This window comes from Sinohyriopsis cumingii, chromosome 17, assembly GCF_028554795.1.
Source record: "Sinohyriopsis cumingii isolate HCF-2022 chromosome 17, ASM2855479v2, whole genome shotgun sequence".
In the NCBI taxonomy this organism is placed as follows: Eukaryota; Metazoa; Mollusca; class Bivalvia; order Unionida; family Unionidae; genus Sinohyriopsis; species Sinohyriopsis cumingii.
This window is the reverse complement of record NC_142977.1, coordinates 92,817,357-92,838,794: the sequence shown is the minus strand read 5'-3', so window position 1 is coordinate 92,838,794 and position 21,438 is coordinate 92,817,357. Positions and strand designations below refer to the sequence as shown.

General features: G+C 34.3%; 1 protein-coding gene across 1 annotated transcript in view; it reads left to right on the top strand.

The window, feature by feature from the left end:
• Positions 1-21,438, top strand: part of LOC149779430 (putative ubiquitin carboxyl-terminal hydrolase MINDY-4) — an 87,595-nt gene that overhangs the window by 47,804 nt on the left and 18,353 nt on the right. Inside the window, exons 12-13 of the mRNA XM_089940091.1 lie at positions 3,260-3,330; positions 16,881-16,944. Of these exons, the coding sequence (XP_089796217.1) occupies positions 3,260-3,330; positions 16,881-16,944 (135 nt within the window). The remainder of the gene's footprint in view (positions 1-3,259; positions 3,331-16,880; positions 16,945-21,438) is intronic.

The window sequence follows — 21,438 nt, the reverse complement described above, 5'->3', positions numbered from 1 at the left end:
TGTAAGGCAGACCATACATCAAGTAGGTTGTTATTTTTACACGTACAGTACAGTATTGATAATCTGGCCTTTGTAAGGCAGACCATACATCAAGTGGGTTGTTATTTTTACACGTTCAGTACAGTATTGATAATCTGGCCTTTGTAAGGCAGACCATACATCAAGTGGGTTGTTATTTTTACACGTACAGTACAGTATTGATAATCTGGCATTTGTAAAGCAGAACATACATCATGTATATGTCCCCCTACATAACAGAGCAGATTGTCTGTAAGTCTTAGCACATCGGACTTTATGCCAATCTCGCAGGAGTTTTCTGTCAGTCTAGCCAGCTGTCAGTGCTGTGTTTAACTCTCTTGGCTCCTGACCTGCACATTTATCATGCCAATCTACTGTCTATTGCTGCTTTTGATTAGGACAGACATCTTGAAGTTCTTGTTATGACTCCAGAAGATCAGAGATGGTTTGAACACTCAGCAGTTTAAAGGAAGAAATGATTTTATCTTGGATTCCTGAAAATTTGTTTGACCATCACTGTTGTTTATGCCCAGTCTCAAACATGGAAGGGAAAAAAGGTTAAATGTTACTCTTGTCTGTCCATTTGTTCTTTGATATGTCTGTCCTTCATCTTTGGTTAAGTTTTGCATGGGATTTGTATATGGTGAAAGAGGGGTAGTGTGACTGTCCTATTCTAGGAATTTATTTTCAGGATATATTTAGCTTTGCTAGTTGTAGACCTAAAGAGCTTATGGGATGGCCTGTTGTCTGCCTTACAATGTCCATCCATTACCACCAGTATGTTATCACGAATCTGCCTAAATTGCTTGGAGAATTGCTATGAAACTTTACATACACATTTATCCCAAGATCTAGTTGGTCCTAATTAAAATTATAGCTTCACAGAAGTCCAATATGCGATACAGTTTTGTTATCATTACTGCTTATGACTGGATGGTTATATCAACCTGGATTTTTCACGAAAAGATTTTTTTATAATGTCTAATTGTTTCTAGATGAAATGGTGTCTGTCTGTCATCAAGTATGGCCACCATGACAGTTATCATGGAAATCTTGTTATTGCTTCTTCTCCTGAATGAAGATTATATCAACATCGTGTTTCACAGAAGACTAAATGTGGCATCAATTTTATCCTGAATGAAGATTATATCAACATGGTGTTTCACAGAAGACTAAATGTGACATCAATTTTGTCCTGAATGAAGATTGTATCAACATGGTGTTTCACAGAAGACTAAATGTGACATCAGTTTTGTCCTGAATGAAGATTATATCAACATGGTGTTTCACAAAAGACTAAATGTGACATCAATTTTGTCCTGAATGAAGATTATATCAAAATGTTTGGTGTTTCACAGAAGACTAAATGTGACATCAATTTTGTCCTGAATGAAATGGTGCTGATCAGACCTCAAATATGGTGGCCACAATGAGCACATTGAAAATCTTATTACTAATTATTCTGAATGGATGTTTTTTTAAACAAGGAGTTTTCACAAAAGTTGTCTATTGGTGTCTAGTCTGTCCTAAGTAAAAATGGTACTGATCTTGCATCTAGCATTGTACCACAATAGCTGATTTGAACATCCTATCACTCAGGAATATCAGATATGGTTTGAGCATTCATCAGTTAAAATGAAGAAACGGTCTTATTTTGAATTTTAAAAAATTCATTTCAGACAGTTATGCATTAGTCAGTTAGAGACTATCACAACACTATAGTCCAAGACTGTGAGATTGGTGGATGTGTCAGCAATTTCATATGTTATTTTAATAGAATACTTTAAGATGAAACTTTGATACTTGTTAGATTTCAGTAAACTTCTCAATTTAAAGAGGCACAGGCTGCATTTTTTTATCTCAAAAGAAAAAAGTTTCATTTGTTTAATATAGTTGCTTTCTAAAAGTTAAGAGCTTTGTTATAATGTATGACATTTTTATCATTAAAATTAAGCACTTGCATGATAGAGAACAAAATAATTGATTTCCTACTCATCTTGTCAATATTACAAACAATGAGTTATGAGAGGCTTCTCTTTGCATCTCCAATTTGTATCATAATCTCTTGAAATCTACCATTTTTGAGAGGAGTAGGAGAAGCAACATAGAAATGAAAGAGAAAAGTCTGAAAAATACCATGTTCAGGAGGTGGAAATCACTAGATCAGAAATTTGGATCCATTTTCCATGTCAGTGACAAAATTTCAGCAGGATTTCTGTGAATTTTGTTTGTATGCTTCTTTGAACAGTTTAAACTATATGCCAGTGCTGCAGGATGGCTTGATACAAAGAAACAGCAATATATTACCATCTTTTGTACAGTAACTATTTCCATTTTGAAATGGATAATGAAAATATGATTTAAAAAATTCTTACATAATATCCTGGCAGAAGAAAGTGAAGGAAGTATATTATATAAAGCTTTCATAACCACCATTATCTGCAAGTGAAAATAAAATTGAGGTATATGATATAAACGGCATGAAAAACATGCTTGCAATTTTCATTTTGTTCTAGTTCTGTATTTCTGTAATTGATTTTTAATCAGCATTCATGTGAATGCATCCTCTTTAACTTCTTTGAAATCATATAAAATATGAAAAACTGTGGAAAATGCACACACACACACACACACACACACACACACACATATGCATAAATAATTTAGCATGAGTGGTGAGTATTGACATTTTCTCATAATCACCCTACACATTATTATCATTATCACTAACATCATTTGTTGTTGTCATTGTTTTCTTCGTCTCAATCAATTGATATTGTTGTTTCCAGATGTCATAATTTTAACAATAATGCTTTCCACCACATTTAATTTTAAATGGAGGAGAATTCATGTAGGACAATGGCATTTTTGAAGCCTGTGCATGTTACCCTTGCCCAGTGCTGAAGAATATATGTGATACATTCACCTGAGATCAAGTCAGATATTTTCTTTGTTCATTTTGTTCTATACCTATTTTGTGTTTTCACCTTTTAAATAATCATGAGGTGTAATGTCATTTTTAATAAAAATACTCACAAAAATCAATATCCATAACATCCTGGATGGAATTTTTAAGTGTTTTTTCATTCAAGCTCTTCATTTAAATTGTCAAAGAATGAGAGTATTATCATTCAAGGCATTTCTTAACATTAAAAAATGCATGTTTTGCCTTTTAGTGTTTTACTAACTTTAAGATTTTACCACAATTATAAATAATCTTTTTTTAAAATTTTCATTTCAGTTTGAACTTGATGGCTACTGTGGGGTTGTTTTATCCTTATACTCTGTTATACTCTCTAGAACAGTAGAAGGGTGAGTTCAAATTCCCTTAATCAGAAAAATGTTTTAAGAACTAAATATTTGATTTCCTCTACATAATTGCTTTATATGGCAACATTAGTGATTGAAAAGAACATTCTTTAGATTTTCTGTCTTTTGCCACAAAGAGTAGTTATATTTTTAGATAAGCTGCAAAGTCTGTTTTTTTAAAAACCTTACCCTGTGAAATACTCATGCTTAAATTAGATGAACAACATATACTTTTGATGTCCTTTTTGTGCTATTTTTAGCTCACTTGACCATAATGTCCTGTTAGATTATGGAATGTTGCTGTGTTTGTTATTCAACTGTCCATCAACAATTGCTTGTGACTGCCCTGTATGTCATGGTTTTGATCTGATTTTGATCAAACATGGAATAACTCCTTATATCATCAACATCTCATAAAAGTTTTATAATGAGCAAGATCTCTACATAATAGTGTGTTGAACTTGCATCTGACTGGCTGAGCATATCATCATCATCATCATCATCATCATCATCATCATCATCATCATCATCATCAGTCACATGACCTAGTGTGGTTGTTGAGGCACTGTGCTGCTGAACATCTGACCAGTTCCCTCCACTTTTCTCGATCATGTGCCAATGCCTGTGTCTCCGCAAAACTTTTCCTGGTCCATTCTGTGATGTTGTCAGTCCACTTTTTTCTCTGTCTACCTCTCCTTCTGCCACCCTGGACGCTGCCCTACAGGACTGTTGTGGATAGACTGTTGGCTCTAGTGACATGGCCATACCATTTCAGCTTTCTCTTTTTGACGGTGGTGAGGAGGTCCTCATATTGGCCTACTTTGCGCCTGATGGTGTTACGCACTTCTTCATTTGTGATGTGGTCCATGTAAGAGATGCCAAGGATGGTTCTGTAGCATCTCATTTCAAGTGACTGGATTCTTTGTTGCAATTCTGCTGTCAGGGTCCATGCCTCACATGAGTACAAAAAGACTGAGATGACTAGAGCTCGCAATAGTCTGATTTTAGTTTTCAGACAGATATTCTTGTCTCTCCAGATGGGTCTTAGCTTTGACATAGCTGAGCATATAACCACTTGCACAGGTATATTTTTAAATCAGATTTTGATTAAACTTGGAATAAATGCTTAAATTATCATCGCCTAACAAAAGTTTGATAATGAGCAAGATACACACATGCTAATGAGGTGATCTTTTATCTGATTGGCTGATATTGCTATCATTCTGGAATCCATATTTCAGATCAAACTTGGAATATATGCTTATATTAAAATGGTCTCATCAGAGTTTGATAATGAGCATGATACACACATGTTAATGAGGTGATCTTTTATCTGATTGGCTGATCTTGTTACCATTCTGGAATCCATATTTCTGATGAAGCTTGGAATAAAGAGTTAATCAAGATCTTACAAGAGTTTGATATTCGGTGGGATCAATTTATAATAATGAGGTTATCTTAGTTCTGATTGGTTCAATTTGTTTTAACTCAACTGACTACATTTTATCTGATTTTGAGTAAAATTGGTAAATGGGCTTGTGTCATGAAGATGCCTTAGGAGTTTCGTTATTAACATATGTTAATGGATTTCAGTACAGTTAGAACAGTAAGCAATGTAAGCAAGTTTATTTTCATTTGAAGTACCTGTCTGCTCGCTGAAGGAAAGCAAGGGAAATAACTCATGCTATTGACTTTTGGTAACCACAGGTTTGGATTGGACTTTTTATCTCAAGAAATTTAAAATTTGTGTCCATATAATAAGAAATACATACATAATGCAGAGGAAAACCAACATATAACATATACATTGCTTATCTGTTGCTAGCAAAATTATAAACAGGCATTCAATATATTATTATTTTTAGCAACATGAGGATACCTCTTCAAAATCTGAACAAATTTCAGATTATTAATTTATCAACTGATACTTAAAAACTACCTTAACTGCTTTCTGCTCTCCAAATGTTTGGGATAATATGGTACATTCAGTACATATAATTTATTAATGATGTATAAACTTCAACAATATTATATTTCTTAGTGTTTGATTTTTAAATTTATTTCATCAATTAGACAGCTTTATAATTTCCAAGACCAAGATGCTGACAGTGTTTTGTACCCATGTAAAATAAGTTAAGACTCATTTACCCATTTAACATACATATATGTCTAAAGAAAGACACTATTTTGTGCCAACTCACCTGAATCAGAATAAATTTGTCAGTTTCATGGCAAATTTAAAAATTAAATAAGTTGTAAATGTGTGCCCAAATATGGGGCTGTCATTTTGAATTACAGTTGTATTACAGGTGTGTTTACAAGTTTTAATTGATAAATAAAGTTCATCTGATTGCTAGATTTTTTTAATGTAATTTTACTCCCACTTAGAAAAATATGCATTCTTTCTTTGTCTTAAGATTGGATGACTATGGGTGTTTATCTTACCAAAATCCAACTTGTAATAGTGATGGTAAAATTTTATACCAGATTTGTATCTGAGGCTTCAAGAGTTCAGATGAATAATTTGCAATTTGTAAGTCAAGAAAATGTTCATAAAATAGAAATATTGTTAGATAAAATGTATAGCTGCAGGTCTGCATGAACTAGTTAAATTTGAGTACTATATGATGTTTGAGTAAAACTTAAATGGACCAAGGGCTTTTTATTCTTTCTGTGCAAAATGAAAATATTTTTTAAGTATTTAAATGAAAGGTAAATGCTATTTCAAAATTAAATAAAAATAGTGTTTTGTGGATTTACCAGTCACTATATTTTGTGCTGATGAAAGATTTTCCTGGAAAATTACTGTTTTTGTTACAGCATAAGTTCCTAATTTTAAGGTTTACTAGTACGTTTGTTCATTTAATATTCTCACCTATGCAGTAGAGACATATAGCTGGCTTGTTAACCTTACTTTTCTTATCTCAGTCTGGTTGTCTCAGTCAGGTCATCTCAAACATGGTGTCCATGTGCCAGGAACTACTTTTAAAAAGAATGAACCTTTGTTGTCTTCTGATGTGCCAGATAGAGTTGCTATGATATCAAACAGCAAGAACAACAAAAGATATATAACAAAAATAAATTCATCCATATAGCAACTTAAGGTCTCTCTAACATTGATTACACACCATACAAAACACGAAGTTTAGTTATTTGGTATTATGCCAGAAACTATAGTTCATTCCACACAGCATGGTGAATTTTATCCTCTCTGTAACTCGGTCAATTTTCAGGTCAGCATCATTAAATGTAGCTAAAAGTATCTAATTCATTTCACATGTACTCTTAAGTTTATTTAATTGTATCTTCCATGTTATGTATATCTATGTTGTATATTGGCATTAAACCCACATACAGCAACAGTAACAGCAGTATGTCTTTATTGTGTGCTTATTTTTTGTCCATGATCGAGGGTAATGCCTACCTTATTTTTGTTATGATTCTAGGAAGTTAACAAGATGTTTACTTGGATTTGAGTCCAAGACCTGGGTTTTTCCCTAGCAAATTCTATTGTGTCCTCAGGCAAGTGAAATTATTATTTAGAATGAGTTAAACAGTTATTAGTTCCTGTTTAATGATCATCTGTGGATTCACCTATAGTTGTTAGGAATTATTTATTTTAATTATTCACTGGTATTGCAGAGTGCTCATGGATTTTGTGGACTAAAACACTACTTTGAGATTTTTGATGACTCATTCAAAGACATTCTAGATTACATCATTGTGGTACATCACAACATTCAAGATTATTGTAAATCATTTGGAATATTTTATGCTTTTGGACTTGTGTTAGAACATTTAGGATTATTGGGATTTGCTTAACAATACTTGTATACATTTTCACTTATTAAACTATTTGTTGAGTCTACAAAACTTGTTTGTCTGTATGTTACATAGTTTAAGACATGGAGTCAGAACATCATTTAAACCCACGGTTGTCATATCAGGCTCTGTATTTTCCACTTAAACCCACAGTTGTCATATCAGGCTCTGTATTTTCCACTTAAAACCAAAGTTGTCATATCAGGCTCTGTATTTTCCACTTAAACCCACAATTGTCATATCAGGCTCTGTATTTTCCACTTAAACCCACAGTTGTCATATCAGGCTCTGTATTTTCCACTTAAATCCATAATTGTCATATCAGGCTCTGTATTTTCCACTTAAACCCACAGTTGTCATATCAGGCTCTGTATTTTCCACTTAAAACCACAATTGTCATATCAGACTTTGTATTTTCCACTTAAAGCCACAATTGTCATATCAAGCTCTGTATTTTCTACTTAAACCCACAATTGTCATATCAGGCTCTGTATTTTCCACTTAAACCCCCAGTTGTTTTTGTCGTTGAAGGTTTTTGTAGTTTTTATCTGAAATTCGAGTAGGAAACATATTTTGAAAGCTATTTCTGAATAAATCCTAAAACACCAACTTCCAGGTGATCTCCCAATAACATACTGCTTAACTGTGTTAGAAACATCGTTTTTCATTGGCTATTTGGCTCATGCGTGAACAGAAGGGTAAAAGTTGGAGTTCTTTGGGTTTTTTTGGGTTTTTTGTTTGCTTAACGGGCCCATTATTTTCATATTGAGACCACTCTTTATTCCAAATGCCCATCTTATCCTACTTTTTGCAAAGGTTCATCTGTCTGTTTGCAGTTCATACTGGTCTGCCTTAGATCTGAGACAAAGAAGTCTAAAATCTGGACACAAAATCGGAATCCAACCACGAGCGAATTTTGGGTAGAAAAAAATCGGGTCCAAAAAAGGAGGTTTTTCCCTCCGTATTTTGTAGTGCAACTTGAAATTCCAGATTTTTTTGTATCATTGTAGAGCTACATCTGTTTCCCTTTCTATAATACCACCCACTTTATTGTATCATACATGAACTTGACACTACAGAGCTTGGCTACTACCTCCTGCCACTTAAACTCGTCACCAGGGGTTAATGTGTTAAACCCACAATTGTCATATCAGGCCATATCTTTGCATAAATCCACTTTTGTCATACCAGGCCCTGTATTCTCCACTTAAGCCCACAATTCTGAAATTAACCATCATGTATTCTTGACTTAAACCCAAAATTGTCAAATAAGGCCCTGTTTTCTCCAGTTTAATCTACAATTCTCAAATTAGGCCTTGAATTCTCTATTTAAAGCCACAATTCTCATATCAGGCCTTTATAGTCTCCACTTAAATGTACAGTTCTCATGTCAATCGATGTAGCCTCCACTTAACAACAATTCCCATATCTGGCCCTGTATTCTCCTCTTAAAACCACATGTCATATGTGGCCCTGAATAAAAACCACAATTGTTATAGCAGGCCCTACATTTTCCACTGAGAAAACACCTTCGTCAGATCAGGCCCTGTATTCTTTACTACTTAAACCAATAATTGTTATACTGGGCCCCTTTTTTAAAAAACCACAATTGGCATATCAGGCCTGTATTTCCACTTAAACCCAAAATTGTCATAGCAGGCCTGTATTTCCACTTAAACCCAAAATTGTTTTATCAGGCATTTTGAAATCTCAAGGCTATGTATTCTCCACATGAACCCACAATTCTGAAAAATCAGACTATGTATTCTCCAAATAAAACTACAATTTGCAAATCATGGCCTGTGTTCTCTTTTTATACCCACAGTGGTCAAATCAGGCCCTGTATTCTCTACTTAAAACATCAATTGTCATATCAGGTCCTGTGATTCTCCACTTGAAATGATAATTGTGATATCAGGTGCTGTATTCTCCAATTAAAACCACAACTGTCAAATAAGCCCTGTATTTTCAACTTAAAACCACAAATATAAAATCAAGCATCCAATATTCTCAACTGATAATTGTGATATCAGGTGCTGTATTCTCCATTTAAAACCAAGTTGTTAAATTAGGCCCTGTATTTTCCTCTTTAACCCACAATTCTTGTATCAGCCCAATTGTCTCCACTCAAGTCAACAGTTTTCATATCAGACCCTGTAGTTTCCACTTAAAGTCTCAATTCTGAGGTCCTGTTGTCTTCACTTAAAACCACACATGTCATATCACCCCCAGCATTTCCACTTTAAGCCATAATTGCCATATCTGGCCCAGTATTTTCCACTTGAATAACAATTGTTAAATCAGGTCCTGTATTCTCCACTTAAAACCACAATTATCATATGAAGCCCTGTATTTTCCACTTAAAACCAGAATTGTCTTATCAGACCCTGTATTTTCCACTTCAGGGTAAATTTCTCAAATTAGGCCCACTATTCTTCACTTGATTCCACAATTGTCAAATCAGGCCTTGTATTCTCCACTTAAAACCACAATTGTCAAATAAATCCCTACATTCTGCTCTAACCCACAATTCTCAAATCAGGGCTATTATTCTTCACTTAAAACCAAAATTGTCTTGTCAGGCTCTTCACTTTAATCCACCATTCTGAAATCAGGCACTGAATCCTCAAATTCTCAAATCAGGCCATGCATTCTGAACTTACAATGACAGTTGTTAAATCAGGTAACCTGTAATATTTACTTAAGCCCACAATTCATAAATCCAGCTCTGTGATCACCACTTAAACCCATAATTGTTAAATTAGACCCTTTATTCTCAATTTAAACCCAGAATTCACATATCAGGCCCTGTAGTCTCCACTTAAATCTACAATTCTCATATCAGGTCCAGTCATCTCCACTTAAAGCCATAATACTCATATCAGGGTCTGTAATCTCTACTTCAAACCACAATTGTCATATCACTCCCAGCAGTTTTCACTTAAAACCACAATTACCATATCAGGCCCTGTATTCTCCACTTTAAACCACAATTATTATATCAGGCTCTTTATTCTCTACTTAAACCCACAGTTGTTATTTCAAACCCTCTAGTTTCCACTTAAACCCACAATTGCCATAGGAGGCCCTGTATCCACTTGAAACAACAACACTTTTATAAGGCTCTGTATCCACCTGAAACCATAACACTCTTATCAGGCCCTGTATCCACTTGAAATCGTGACGTTCATGTCAGGCCCTGTATCCACTTGAAACCATAACACTCTTATCAGGCCCTGTATCCACTTGAAACCATGACGTTCATGTCAGGCCCTGTATCCACTTGAAACCATAACACTCTTATCAGGCCCTGTATCCACTTGAAACCATGACGTTCATGTCAGGCCCTGTATCCACTTGAAACCATAACACTCTTATCAGGCCCTGTATCCACTTGAAACCATAACGCTCTTATCAGGCCCTGTATCCACTTGAAACCATGACGCTCATGTCAGGACCTGTATCCACTTGAAACCATGGCACTCATATCGGGCCCTGTATCCACTTGAAACCATAACACTCTAATCAGGCCCTTTATCCACTTGCAACCATAACACTCATATTGGGCCCTGTATCCACTTGAAACCATGGCACTCATATCAGGGCCTGTATCCACATGAAACCATAACACTCTTATCAGGCCCTTTATCCACTTGCAACCATAACACTCATATCAGGCCCTGTATCCACTTGAAACCATAACACTCTTATCAGGCTCTGTGTTCTCTAGATTTTTTGAGCAAGAAACTGAAGCTCAAATCTAGGACTGTATCTTTACATGAATCAGACTTTACATGAAAGGTATACAATCACAATGTTATTCTAATGGAAGTTGTCTGAATGATGTAACATTGAGCTAGAGTTTTGTTGTCAATAAAATGTTTACAATATGGGTCTCTAATATGACATTGTTTATTTATCAAGGGTATTGTTACAGGAGGTTGGGATGGGTGTTAAGGTGAGGTTATTTATCAAGGGTCTTGTTACAGGAGGTTGGCATGGGTGTTAAGGTGAAATAATCTGAAATTTCACTTAAGCAAGACAGGAAAGCAAAGTTGACTTAACCTTTACATCAATCAAATTGTTTACTCCACCCCCTTTCCTACTTGAGCCAACTGATATTCTGCCCAAAATAATGAATTTTGTATGATTTTTCATTATGAAACTCATGTTGATAGGCACAAAAACTTATCATTATAGGCAAAAATAGGTACAAATATGCATTAAACTTACATGCAGATTTTAGTTACTGCTGGTGCCCTAACCCTATTCAACATGACTTCTCATGTGGGACTGTGTGATCTTTGTCATACAAGGGTCTGGTAAAGTTCAGTGCAGATGACTGTAATGCTTATATGAGGCTTTCCAAAAATGTGTTAAAGTCACTAATTGCTTGAGAGGTGTTCTTGTTAAAAACTTATGCTTATGTAATTAAATGCACAATATTCATGTTTTTGTTTATATTTTGAACTGACAACATAAAATCTGTATGGTAATAAGGGTGGTTGCCTCAGCAAGTGAATCCTGCAAATCACAAGTCTGGGACACTAAATGAACAGGGCATAATTTCCTTCATTTGTACCATTACATTATATTGTGGCCTATGAAGTATGTTATAAATAAGTTTACATTAATGGCTTGTACACAGACATTGCTAATGGATGTTTCATTATAGATGATGTATTTTTCATACAGAAGATAAAAAAATGAATGATACCAGTTGGTAACAATCAGTTGTGCTGACCATTACCAAAATCTTGCTCAGAGTTGATCTTTTAGAGTTGCACAATAGTTTGGTTCAATGAGGCTAGGGAAATCCTCAGGTTTTTCAACTACAGAACAAAATTATGTTTTTATGAAAGAAGATTTGAGACTAAAAATAATAACAGATTTATTGAATCTTTGACTTAAAAAATGGGTGTGTGGTGATTCACCATCAGAATAGAAAAGCTTTTAATATTTTCATAAAGTATGATGTTTTGTGCATTTTAATTCTTTTAAACTGCAGAGCTAGCCAAACCCCAATGACAAATTTATTTTCCCAATACTCACTTCTCCTATGTTCCCCTCACATGGCCCAGTTTCCCCTCAATTTGTCCAAGTTAGGATTTTGCTCTTTTATGGATTAAGAACACATTTTAAGGTTATATATGATGGTGAGGCAAGAAAAGTGCCTTGCACAAGGATGTGTAGAATCTGATCCAAGCCAATCCAGTGGTGGGAATTGAACCTGCACCCTTCTGGTAACAGGTCAAACACCTTACCTTCTGAATCACTGCAACATCTGCCCTATTTAGACATGAGAAAGAGGTCACTTTACCTGATATTTTGAGTCCATTATGACCCATGCTTAATACTTAATCATAGTCATTTAAATCTGGGTAGACAAGACTTAAATTTACCAAGGATATCAAGATCCATGTAAGTAAAATGAACAAGAATTACATTTCAAAATATCCAGTTGAAATTGGGTGTGGAGGGGGGGTCATCAAATTTTTGGTTTGGAGAGATTTTAGTCCTGTCATGTTTATGGCATAGTATCTTACCCCCCCCCCCCCAATATATGTTACATTAATAATAGTAGTAACAAAAACTGTAGTCTTACTAAAATTAGTAACAAAAGTGCATGTATATATCCCTGGTCTTTCAGGTCAGTTTTGTTTGAATCTTGGACTCAGCTAACGTGGGTACATGAGAAAGCTTGCAAGTCTAAGCTACCCTTGGATTGGTGGTTCTCTTCAGGGCTTTTCATGTGCTGAAAAATGGCATTAAATCCGATAACAAAAACAAAATCAGGTTAATTTTATATGTCAAGAGAGGCTACTTAGATTTAGGTACCCTAAGTTCAATTAATAGTTATCTTCCTAGGATATTGTTCCAATGATGGTACTACTTGGAACAATAAAAGAATGTGCTTTTAAAGGGAAATCATCACATCAATTCATCAAATAGTATTTCAGATATTAATATGAATTCTCCATTGACATAAAAATAAAATATCTATTAATATTATAAACTTATTGATTAGAGTAGACTGTTTATTTCAAGAATAAGGGTAATGAATAGCAGTATTTGTGTAGATTGTTTAGACCAGTCTGTTTGTGACAGGAAAAGGGGTCATGAATAGCATTATACATGGAGATTGTTTAGACCAGTCTGTTTGTGACAAGAAATGGGTCATGACTAGCGTTATACATGGAGATTGTTTAGACCAGTCTGTTTGTGACAGGAAAAGGGGTCATGAATAGCATTATACATGGAGATTGTTTAGACCAGTCTGTTTATGACAAGAAATGGGGTCATGACTAGCGTTATACATGGAGATTGTTTAGACCAGACTGTTTGTGACAGAAAAGGGTTCATGACTAGCTTTATACATGGAGATTCTTTAGACCAGTCTGTTTATGACAGGAAAAGGGGTAATGAATAGTGTTATACATGGAGATTCTTTAGACCAATCTGATTATGACAGGAAATGTGGTCATGAGCATACATGCCAACCATTGTGCTTTTGGCGTAATCATTATGCTTTTTTCACTAAATTACGCCTTGCGCGTAAATGTATTCAGGTTACGTGTTATTGGTATATCCCCCTCCCCAAAAAATCAATCATTTGTTTTCTCATTTTTATTAACATCCCATTAATCTTTCAGACTGTGTTCTAGAAATGACAGCTTCTATGTAACTATGACATAAGAGTACGCTTGTCTGTAGACTTGCATGCACTTTGCTAACAGTATTATGTTCTGTTTATAGCAGCTGTCCTATTTGCAAGAAACATGATGGTTTCTACTTAAACTTTTGACCTCAGTTTCTATTTATAGCAGCTGTATGGCTTAGTTTGGAGAGAACAGACTAGTTTTCTGATTTTTAGTCTTTGCTCGCAGATTCTTTGTTCTAATTCATATCTGGTAAAGAACCAGTTTGTAGGTATTTGGTGCTAAAAGTCAAGTCAGATTTATTCTAGTTGATGGGTGTGTTAGTGCAAAAATGTTTTTCAAACAATTTCACAGATGGATTAGAAAAAGACAAAAATCCAATTCAAAGATGAATACATGTATTACACAATACAGCATTCCATTCTAGGGCAGCTTCATGTCCATTGCAGGCTGTGTGTAAAGGATTTTAATATTGGTCATCGTTGTAAAACAAAGAAACCTTGAATTAAACTCATTTTAATACTAAGGTAACTTCTTTTCTACAGTAAAAATAAACTGTGGACAAGAATTTTATAAATGCAGAGGCATTATTTACCGAGTTCTTAATAGAACATGGACTACCTCTAGCAATAGAAAACTACATTGGATCTTTGTTCAAATGGATATTTCCTGATTCCAAAATTCTGATTGCAGAAAATATGCATGTGCGAGAACAAAATCATCAAATATTGTTATGTGTTTAGCAGAAGATAATTCACTTAAAATTGCAGAAGCCATGAAAATTCATAAAATAGTTGCATTCTATATTTTGAAAAATGTCTCCGTCAGTGTACATATCAGGTTGTCCCTGTCATATGATGCACCTTGCTGCAGGAAAGGCTGCCGATAAGTTAGAAGGAGAACTCCAGAAGTATCAAAGTATCAAGTTGGCATTCTACCTGAGAATGTACTTCATTTGGACAGAGTTGATTTTTTTCATCTTATTTCCCAGCTAAAAGACTCAATAACTGGAAGATATAAATCTACTCTTCTTTGTCAGGTTATGAAAGGAATATTGGTTCTTTACCATTCTAATGCTGACTGAGAGATTGTTCAGTATTGTTAACAAATATAAAACTGAATTCAGATCCAGGCTCTGTAATCCAACTCTTAGTACTCTAATGGTGTGCAAAACATTCATAATCTCAGCTGGTACAAAGTGTTTTGAAATGCAATACGAGAGTTTGTTGCTTTTAAAGCTCAAAGTGCTATATATGAAAACTTGAAGCAGTAATTGATGTTAAAAGACCAGAGGGGTAAATAAATCATTCTGTACTCTTTTTGTCCACTTGGATAACACATTTTCCTTGCCAGGTGTTGGCATGTATACACGAGCAGCAATATGTATGGAGATTGTTCCTTCTTGTGATCTTTTGTCAATTAGTATCACTTTAGCCCTCCAGGCAATCAGTTGATAAATGTAAGGAAGCTTTCCATTGTTCAGAACATAATCATGTGATCAGACCCAGCTGCATTTATTTAAGAGTTTAATGTTTGTTTTTCTGAGTTTATTGTGATATAAACTGTCAGTCACTGAATGACACAGCAAAAAATGCTCAAAGTGGACTTTGAATATTGAACTTCTACTCAGATCACGTGTGCCAGATAAAATGTTAAAACTATACTGTGGAATTTTCAGAACCTTGGATCGCCTACCATTTTTAGAATTTGTTTTATGCTGACATAGCTATTACATTACAGATGGAGAATTCACCGTTTTATAAACAGCTATGTACAGACACCCTCAACAAGAATTCAATACATATAAATAAGGCTCAAAAACTGATAGGAAATATCTTTAAAAACACAAAATAAAAATAAAGAATGAATAAAATTTTAAAGAAATGCAGTTGCATGTATAAGAATTTAATGTTGTCTTTTTCTGAGTTTATTGCAGTGTAAACTGTAAATTGCTGACTCACAAAGCTTACATAATGCTCTTCAGGCATTATTTGCTGTGTGATTCTGCATGTGACAGTTTATACCATGATAAACTCAGAAAAACAACATTAAATTAGTAAGTGTTTTCAATACTTTGATAATGTAATTTCATAAAACCAGCATGCTTGCAATTCAGTCATAGAATTTTCCATGTGTATGCATGCAGGAGAAGGAAATTTAACCTGTGGGGATAAAGTTAGCATTATGCATTAGGTTTGCAATGTTACCAGTTTTCCTATGGGTTGCAGTTCCCTTTTCTTTGAACAGATGGGTCAGGAAAATTATTAGGTTTGCCATGTTGCTGGTTTTCCTATGGGTGCATTTTCTTTTCCTTTAGAAGATGGGTAGGGAAAATTATTTGGTTGGCATTGTTACTGGTTTTCCTGTGGGTTGCAGTTCCCTTTCCTTTGAACAGATGGTCAGGAAGATTTTTTAGGTTTGCCACATTACTGGTTAATAGACAGTATTTTACACCAAACTTCATGAGGTACCTGAATGAATTTAGTTTGTATTTATACAACTTTGTAATGTGAAACAATATTTATACCTCTAAGCATCCAAAGCTCTCCCTTGCTATAATGGCCATCATTCTAACATGATTCTGGATATAATGTGGTACCAACATGGGCCTTTTGACCAAATATATTCTAATGGACCAAAATGTTGGTTGAAAGGTTACATGAAGCTCAGTGTTATATCAGTTTTTCCTTTCCTAAGCACTATTATTTAACAAATTTCGATCATTTCTGCTATACCATGGTTTTGTACATAATGCTGTTCTCAATTTATTGCAATTCTGCACACACCACTGTTCTCACTATAACATGGTTCAGTAGATAACGTGGTTGATGGCTATGAATTCTGACTACTGTGATTTCAGGAGGGAGAGCTGTACAGTGTATGGAAGTGCAGGAACTCAAAACAACTGAAAACATATTCAAGTTTTTTGTTCTTTGGAGTTTTCAAAGTTGCCTGCAAGAGAAAACTTAATGCTAATACTGAGAAAGTCATTTGCATGATGGCATGTATTCATGACAAGTACTTAATATGTGAGTTCTCAGAGTTGACTTGTTTCTTCTTTATTTTTTATAGGGTTCGTGAAGATATGGATGAACCTGGAGGACAACTAATGGGGGCCCATGGTTATTGTACTCAGGTAGTTTACATGATCTGACAATACATTTATAGTCATTATGTGACAATCTTTGATTCAAATGTCATCATCTGCACTCCTACCTGAAGTACTGAAAGGATATTTCAGAAATAAAGGTATTGAAGGTGGGGGTCAGAGGACATTTTTTCAAGCAGCCAGCCTCCAATATGATTTTAATTAAACTGATCAACACGGAAAACTTATGTTCATTTGGATTACCCAGCACCACTAATATACAGTATCAAAACAAGTTCCTTTACCATACTCTTTTGTGACATAGATGTATAACATTTGCTCTTAATGACAAAATACTATTATGTATATTTAATTTTTATTGTGTGATTGACCTTTGTCCATAATTGAGGTTAGAAGTTTGGGCCTACCTTTTGTCTTCTTTTGTAAACATAGCTAATTTTTGTTTAAGATTGTAGATGATATATCAAGACTTTTTTATTGGTAGGTAAACATGTTTACCTGGATTTGAGTTCAGGACATTGGTTTTCTCCCTCTGGAATTCCTGGTCTACCTGCTGTTAGCCGTATTCTTTTTAAAGTTTTAGCAACAAAGCTAATCTTATCTACAACTTAGAATGTTTTGGAATGAACTTTTGACCCTCATCCTTGTCCTCATATTGTGTTTTAGGTTTTTATATAAGGGATAGGTAAACAGAAATTCTTTATTTCTACCTTATTATCTAAAGTGGAATCAGTCTTTTAGTTGTGTTCAATTTTAATTTGAGATGGTTTATTTATTTAAATTATTAATTTGAATTACAGAGTGCTCTTTGGCTTAAGGTCTAAATCACTATTTTTGGAATTATTGTGAATTCATTTAGAGACATATCCTTGTGATACATCAACACTGTTAGCACATCAACACTATTTTATGCTACTGGTACATCAACACATCATTCAAGATTGGAATTCATTCGGAATACTCTATACTTTTGGACTTGTGATAGAACTTTTAGGATTAAAAAGGATTTAATTAACAATACTGTAAGTTCTTTTGTATTCTTTGTATTCTAGGGAAATAATTTTTTTGTTCAATTTTACGAAGGTTGTTTTTTTTTTGTTACTTAGTTTAAGACCTTAAAGTCATAACAATATCAGTTGTTTTTGCTTTCTGTATCAAATAGTGCAGATATTTCTACCTCCAGTTATTTTAGTCATAATTGTGCATTTTACCAATCTTTGTAACAAACATTTAGATTGGTTAAAATTGTAGCATGTGATGGAAGAAACTTAAGTTATTTATTCCTAACACCAGAAAAGAGCTATTTTTGTATTTCATATGCTTGAACAATAGTTATAAACAGTGATTATAAATAAATAAATAAATACTACTTTTAGTTGTTTATTTCTTGAGACTTGTTATAATTTTCTTGACTATTTGTAAATATATTGTTCATTCATCTTAGAAAATAAAAAAATTTCAAACTTCACGTCATCATGAATTCTGTAAAATATGAAGTTCAGTTCTTAACTAAGTTTGGAATTGGGACACCTAAACAATCTTATACATGTATACATATACCTTGGAAGTTTAATATTTTTTGCTGCTACATATTTTCAACATTTTTGGTAGTGAAACATCGTTAATCATTTCTCCTGATTGGAAATAAAAACTGCCAGTAACATGTTACAATTTTAATCATTTTTTGAAAATGTATCCAGTTTTTTTATTGTGATCTTTGTGTTCTGTGCAGTTTATATGGAATATAGAAAGCGCAGATGTTGATGACTGTATTATGTGATTTCTGAAGGGTTATCACACAGAGGTTGAATTCCCCGTCTGGCATTGCCATAAAGGGTAACCTTCAGTTTTTAAGTTGTGGTTATGGCAGTTTTTACATAAATACAAGGGGCCCAGAATGGCCGAGTGGTCTAAAGCGCTATCTGTTACGGATCACTGCCATCTCACCTCTGTCTGCGTGGGTTCAAGTCTAGGATTCGGCCAACATGGGTATGTGAGAAAGCTTGCCAGTAGCTTCTCGTGGGTCGGTGGTTCTTCCTGGTTTTTTCCCGGGTTCTTCCTCCACCATTAATACTGGCTGCCATGCATAGCCTATCGTGTGCTGAAAATGGCGTTAAACCCAACAACAACAACAACAACAACAGCACAAATACATTATTTATAAATAGACAAGTTATAATATGTTTCAACAAATGTTTGATAAATAAGCTATAGAGAATACAAATCAAACTTAGTAGTTGTTTATCTTCATTATCTGTACAATGGTGCAGTCATGTTATGACAATGGCACTGTAATGCATACATTAGAAGTGAATGTAACAGCAGGCAAATACAGAAAACAATGTTATCTGTTGTACAACCAGGTCATGTGCAGTTGCTAAAGTGCTTTTTAACACTTGATAATCAATGAAAGTGACTAATTAATCTATTGTAAATGTTGACTTGGTAAGCATTTGGTTGACCTTAAAGTCAAGCACTCTGATGGTCAGATTGACCTTTGTTAATATTCAGGAATTTTTCATATTGAATATGCTCTTGGCAAATCAACTGTGCACTATTGCCATGTGCTAGATAATTTTTAAAGTCTGATTCATTTAATTTATTTCCTTGGGATTTGTACAGTCGTGATGCCTGGAGAAAACGCTGCTGTAGGTGGAGAAATTACATGAAGAAAACTTGTCATGAAGTATTCCCAGCATCCATTGCAACTTGTGTTTTTTATAACAATGAATTTATGTGGTAAATTTTTTGTTGTTGATTTTGTGATTGTTACAAATGAAAGATTTAAAGAACCAACAAAACATTGATTCTTCAGTGAAATAGTAGAGTCCATTCCTCATTTCTTGAATATAAAAAAGTTCTTTTCCATAAAACTTATGAATTTAATGTCCACAAAAACAACTCAAAAAGAAGCTTTTAATATGAAAATAAATGTTACTGTAACGCACACACATTTTTGTCAGTTTGATTAAAATTGTGATCACTGATATAACAGAAATCATTGAAGCAAGGTCATTTACCTTTGACCTTGTGGTTACCATTCACATTTCAACTTTCATATTATGAAAGTCAAAATCTTTATGGAGAACATACCATTTCTAATGATAACTCTCCCTCACAAAATGAACTTTTTATATGTAGCCAGAGAAATGCAAAGATAAGTGCCTAACAGATCTACTTTTTATAAGTAGCCAGGGAAATGCAAAGGTAAGTGCCTGTCAGATCAGCTTTAAATAAGTTGCTATGGAAATGCAAAGATAAGTGCCTAAGAGATCTACTTTTTATAAGTAGCCAGGGAAATGCAAAGATAAGTGCCTAACAGATCTACTTTTTATAAGTAGCCAGGGAAATGTAAAGATAAGTGCCTGCATGATGTACTTTAGTATAAGTAGATCTTGACTTTTATCATATTGGTATCTTCTTATAAGGGTAATTTGAACTAATTTTAGTGCTTATATATCATTTTGGGAAATATTATATTACTATATCAGTTGATTAGAGTGGTCCCCCTCTAATCAGGCAACCACTTCTGTATTGAGAAAAAAAATGGCCTTATAAAAGGGACAGTTTTATGTGTTGCAAAATTTTAGAAAATGCACAAGCCAAGTTCAGAATACAGTGGGGGTCTTATTAAGAGGTGTCTTGTAAGAGAGGGATCACTGCATCACTTATTAGTACTTTCAAGACTGGACTATTGTAACTCAATTCTGTCTAGTTCATCTCAATATCTGCTCCAGAAACTTCAGAAAGTTCAAAACACAACTGCTCAGATCATACTTAGGGTACCACGATCAGAGCACACCTCCCCGCTGCTTTGTACCCTACACTGGCTATCCATTCAATCCAGAATCAAACACAAAATTTGTTCTCTGTGCTACATTTCACTGTTGGACTCTAGTCCAACATACCTATCTGATCTCACCCATGTGTACACACCAGCAAGATACTTACGCTCCTCTTCTGACAATCATATGCTCATTATTCCCACTATGAAAACAAAGTCATATGGACAGCGTTCTTTTGCATACCAAGGCCCAGCAACGTGGAATGAATTGCCCACTGAACTTAGACACAAAGACACAGTAATCACATTCAAAAGGGCTCTCAAAACTCACTTATTTCGACAGCAAGAACAAACTTAAAGATCTAATAATGTTTCCTACCTGAAATATTCTCAGCATGTTTTTTTCATTATAATGTTTTTTCTAATTTCATGGTGTTTGTTTTTGTAATAATATTATTATATGTTTTTTATCTTATAGGTGTTGTCTGATGTTGTAAAGCGCTTAGAGCTTCTAAAGATTCGGCACTATACAAAGTCCTCATTATTATTATTATTATTATTATTATTACAGGCTTAGTAACCAAGTTTCATAAGTTTACAAATGAAGAGATTTGCTGATAAGCTATTATACACAGGCTCATGCTTTTCATATGTAACATTAGTTACACAAAAATCGGATATGACCAAAGTACATGTACCACATTTACTCCAGTTGCAGACTGCACAGACCCAGGCTT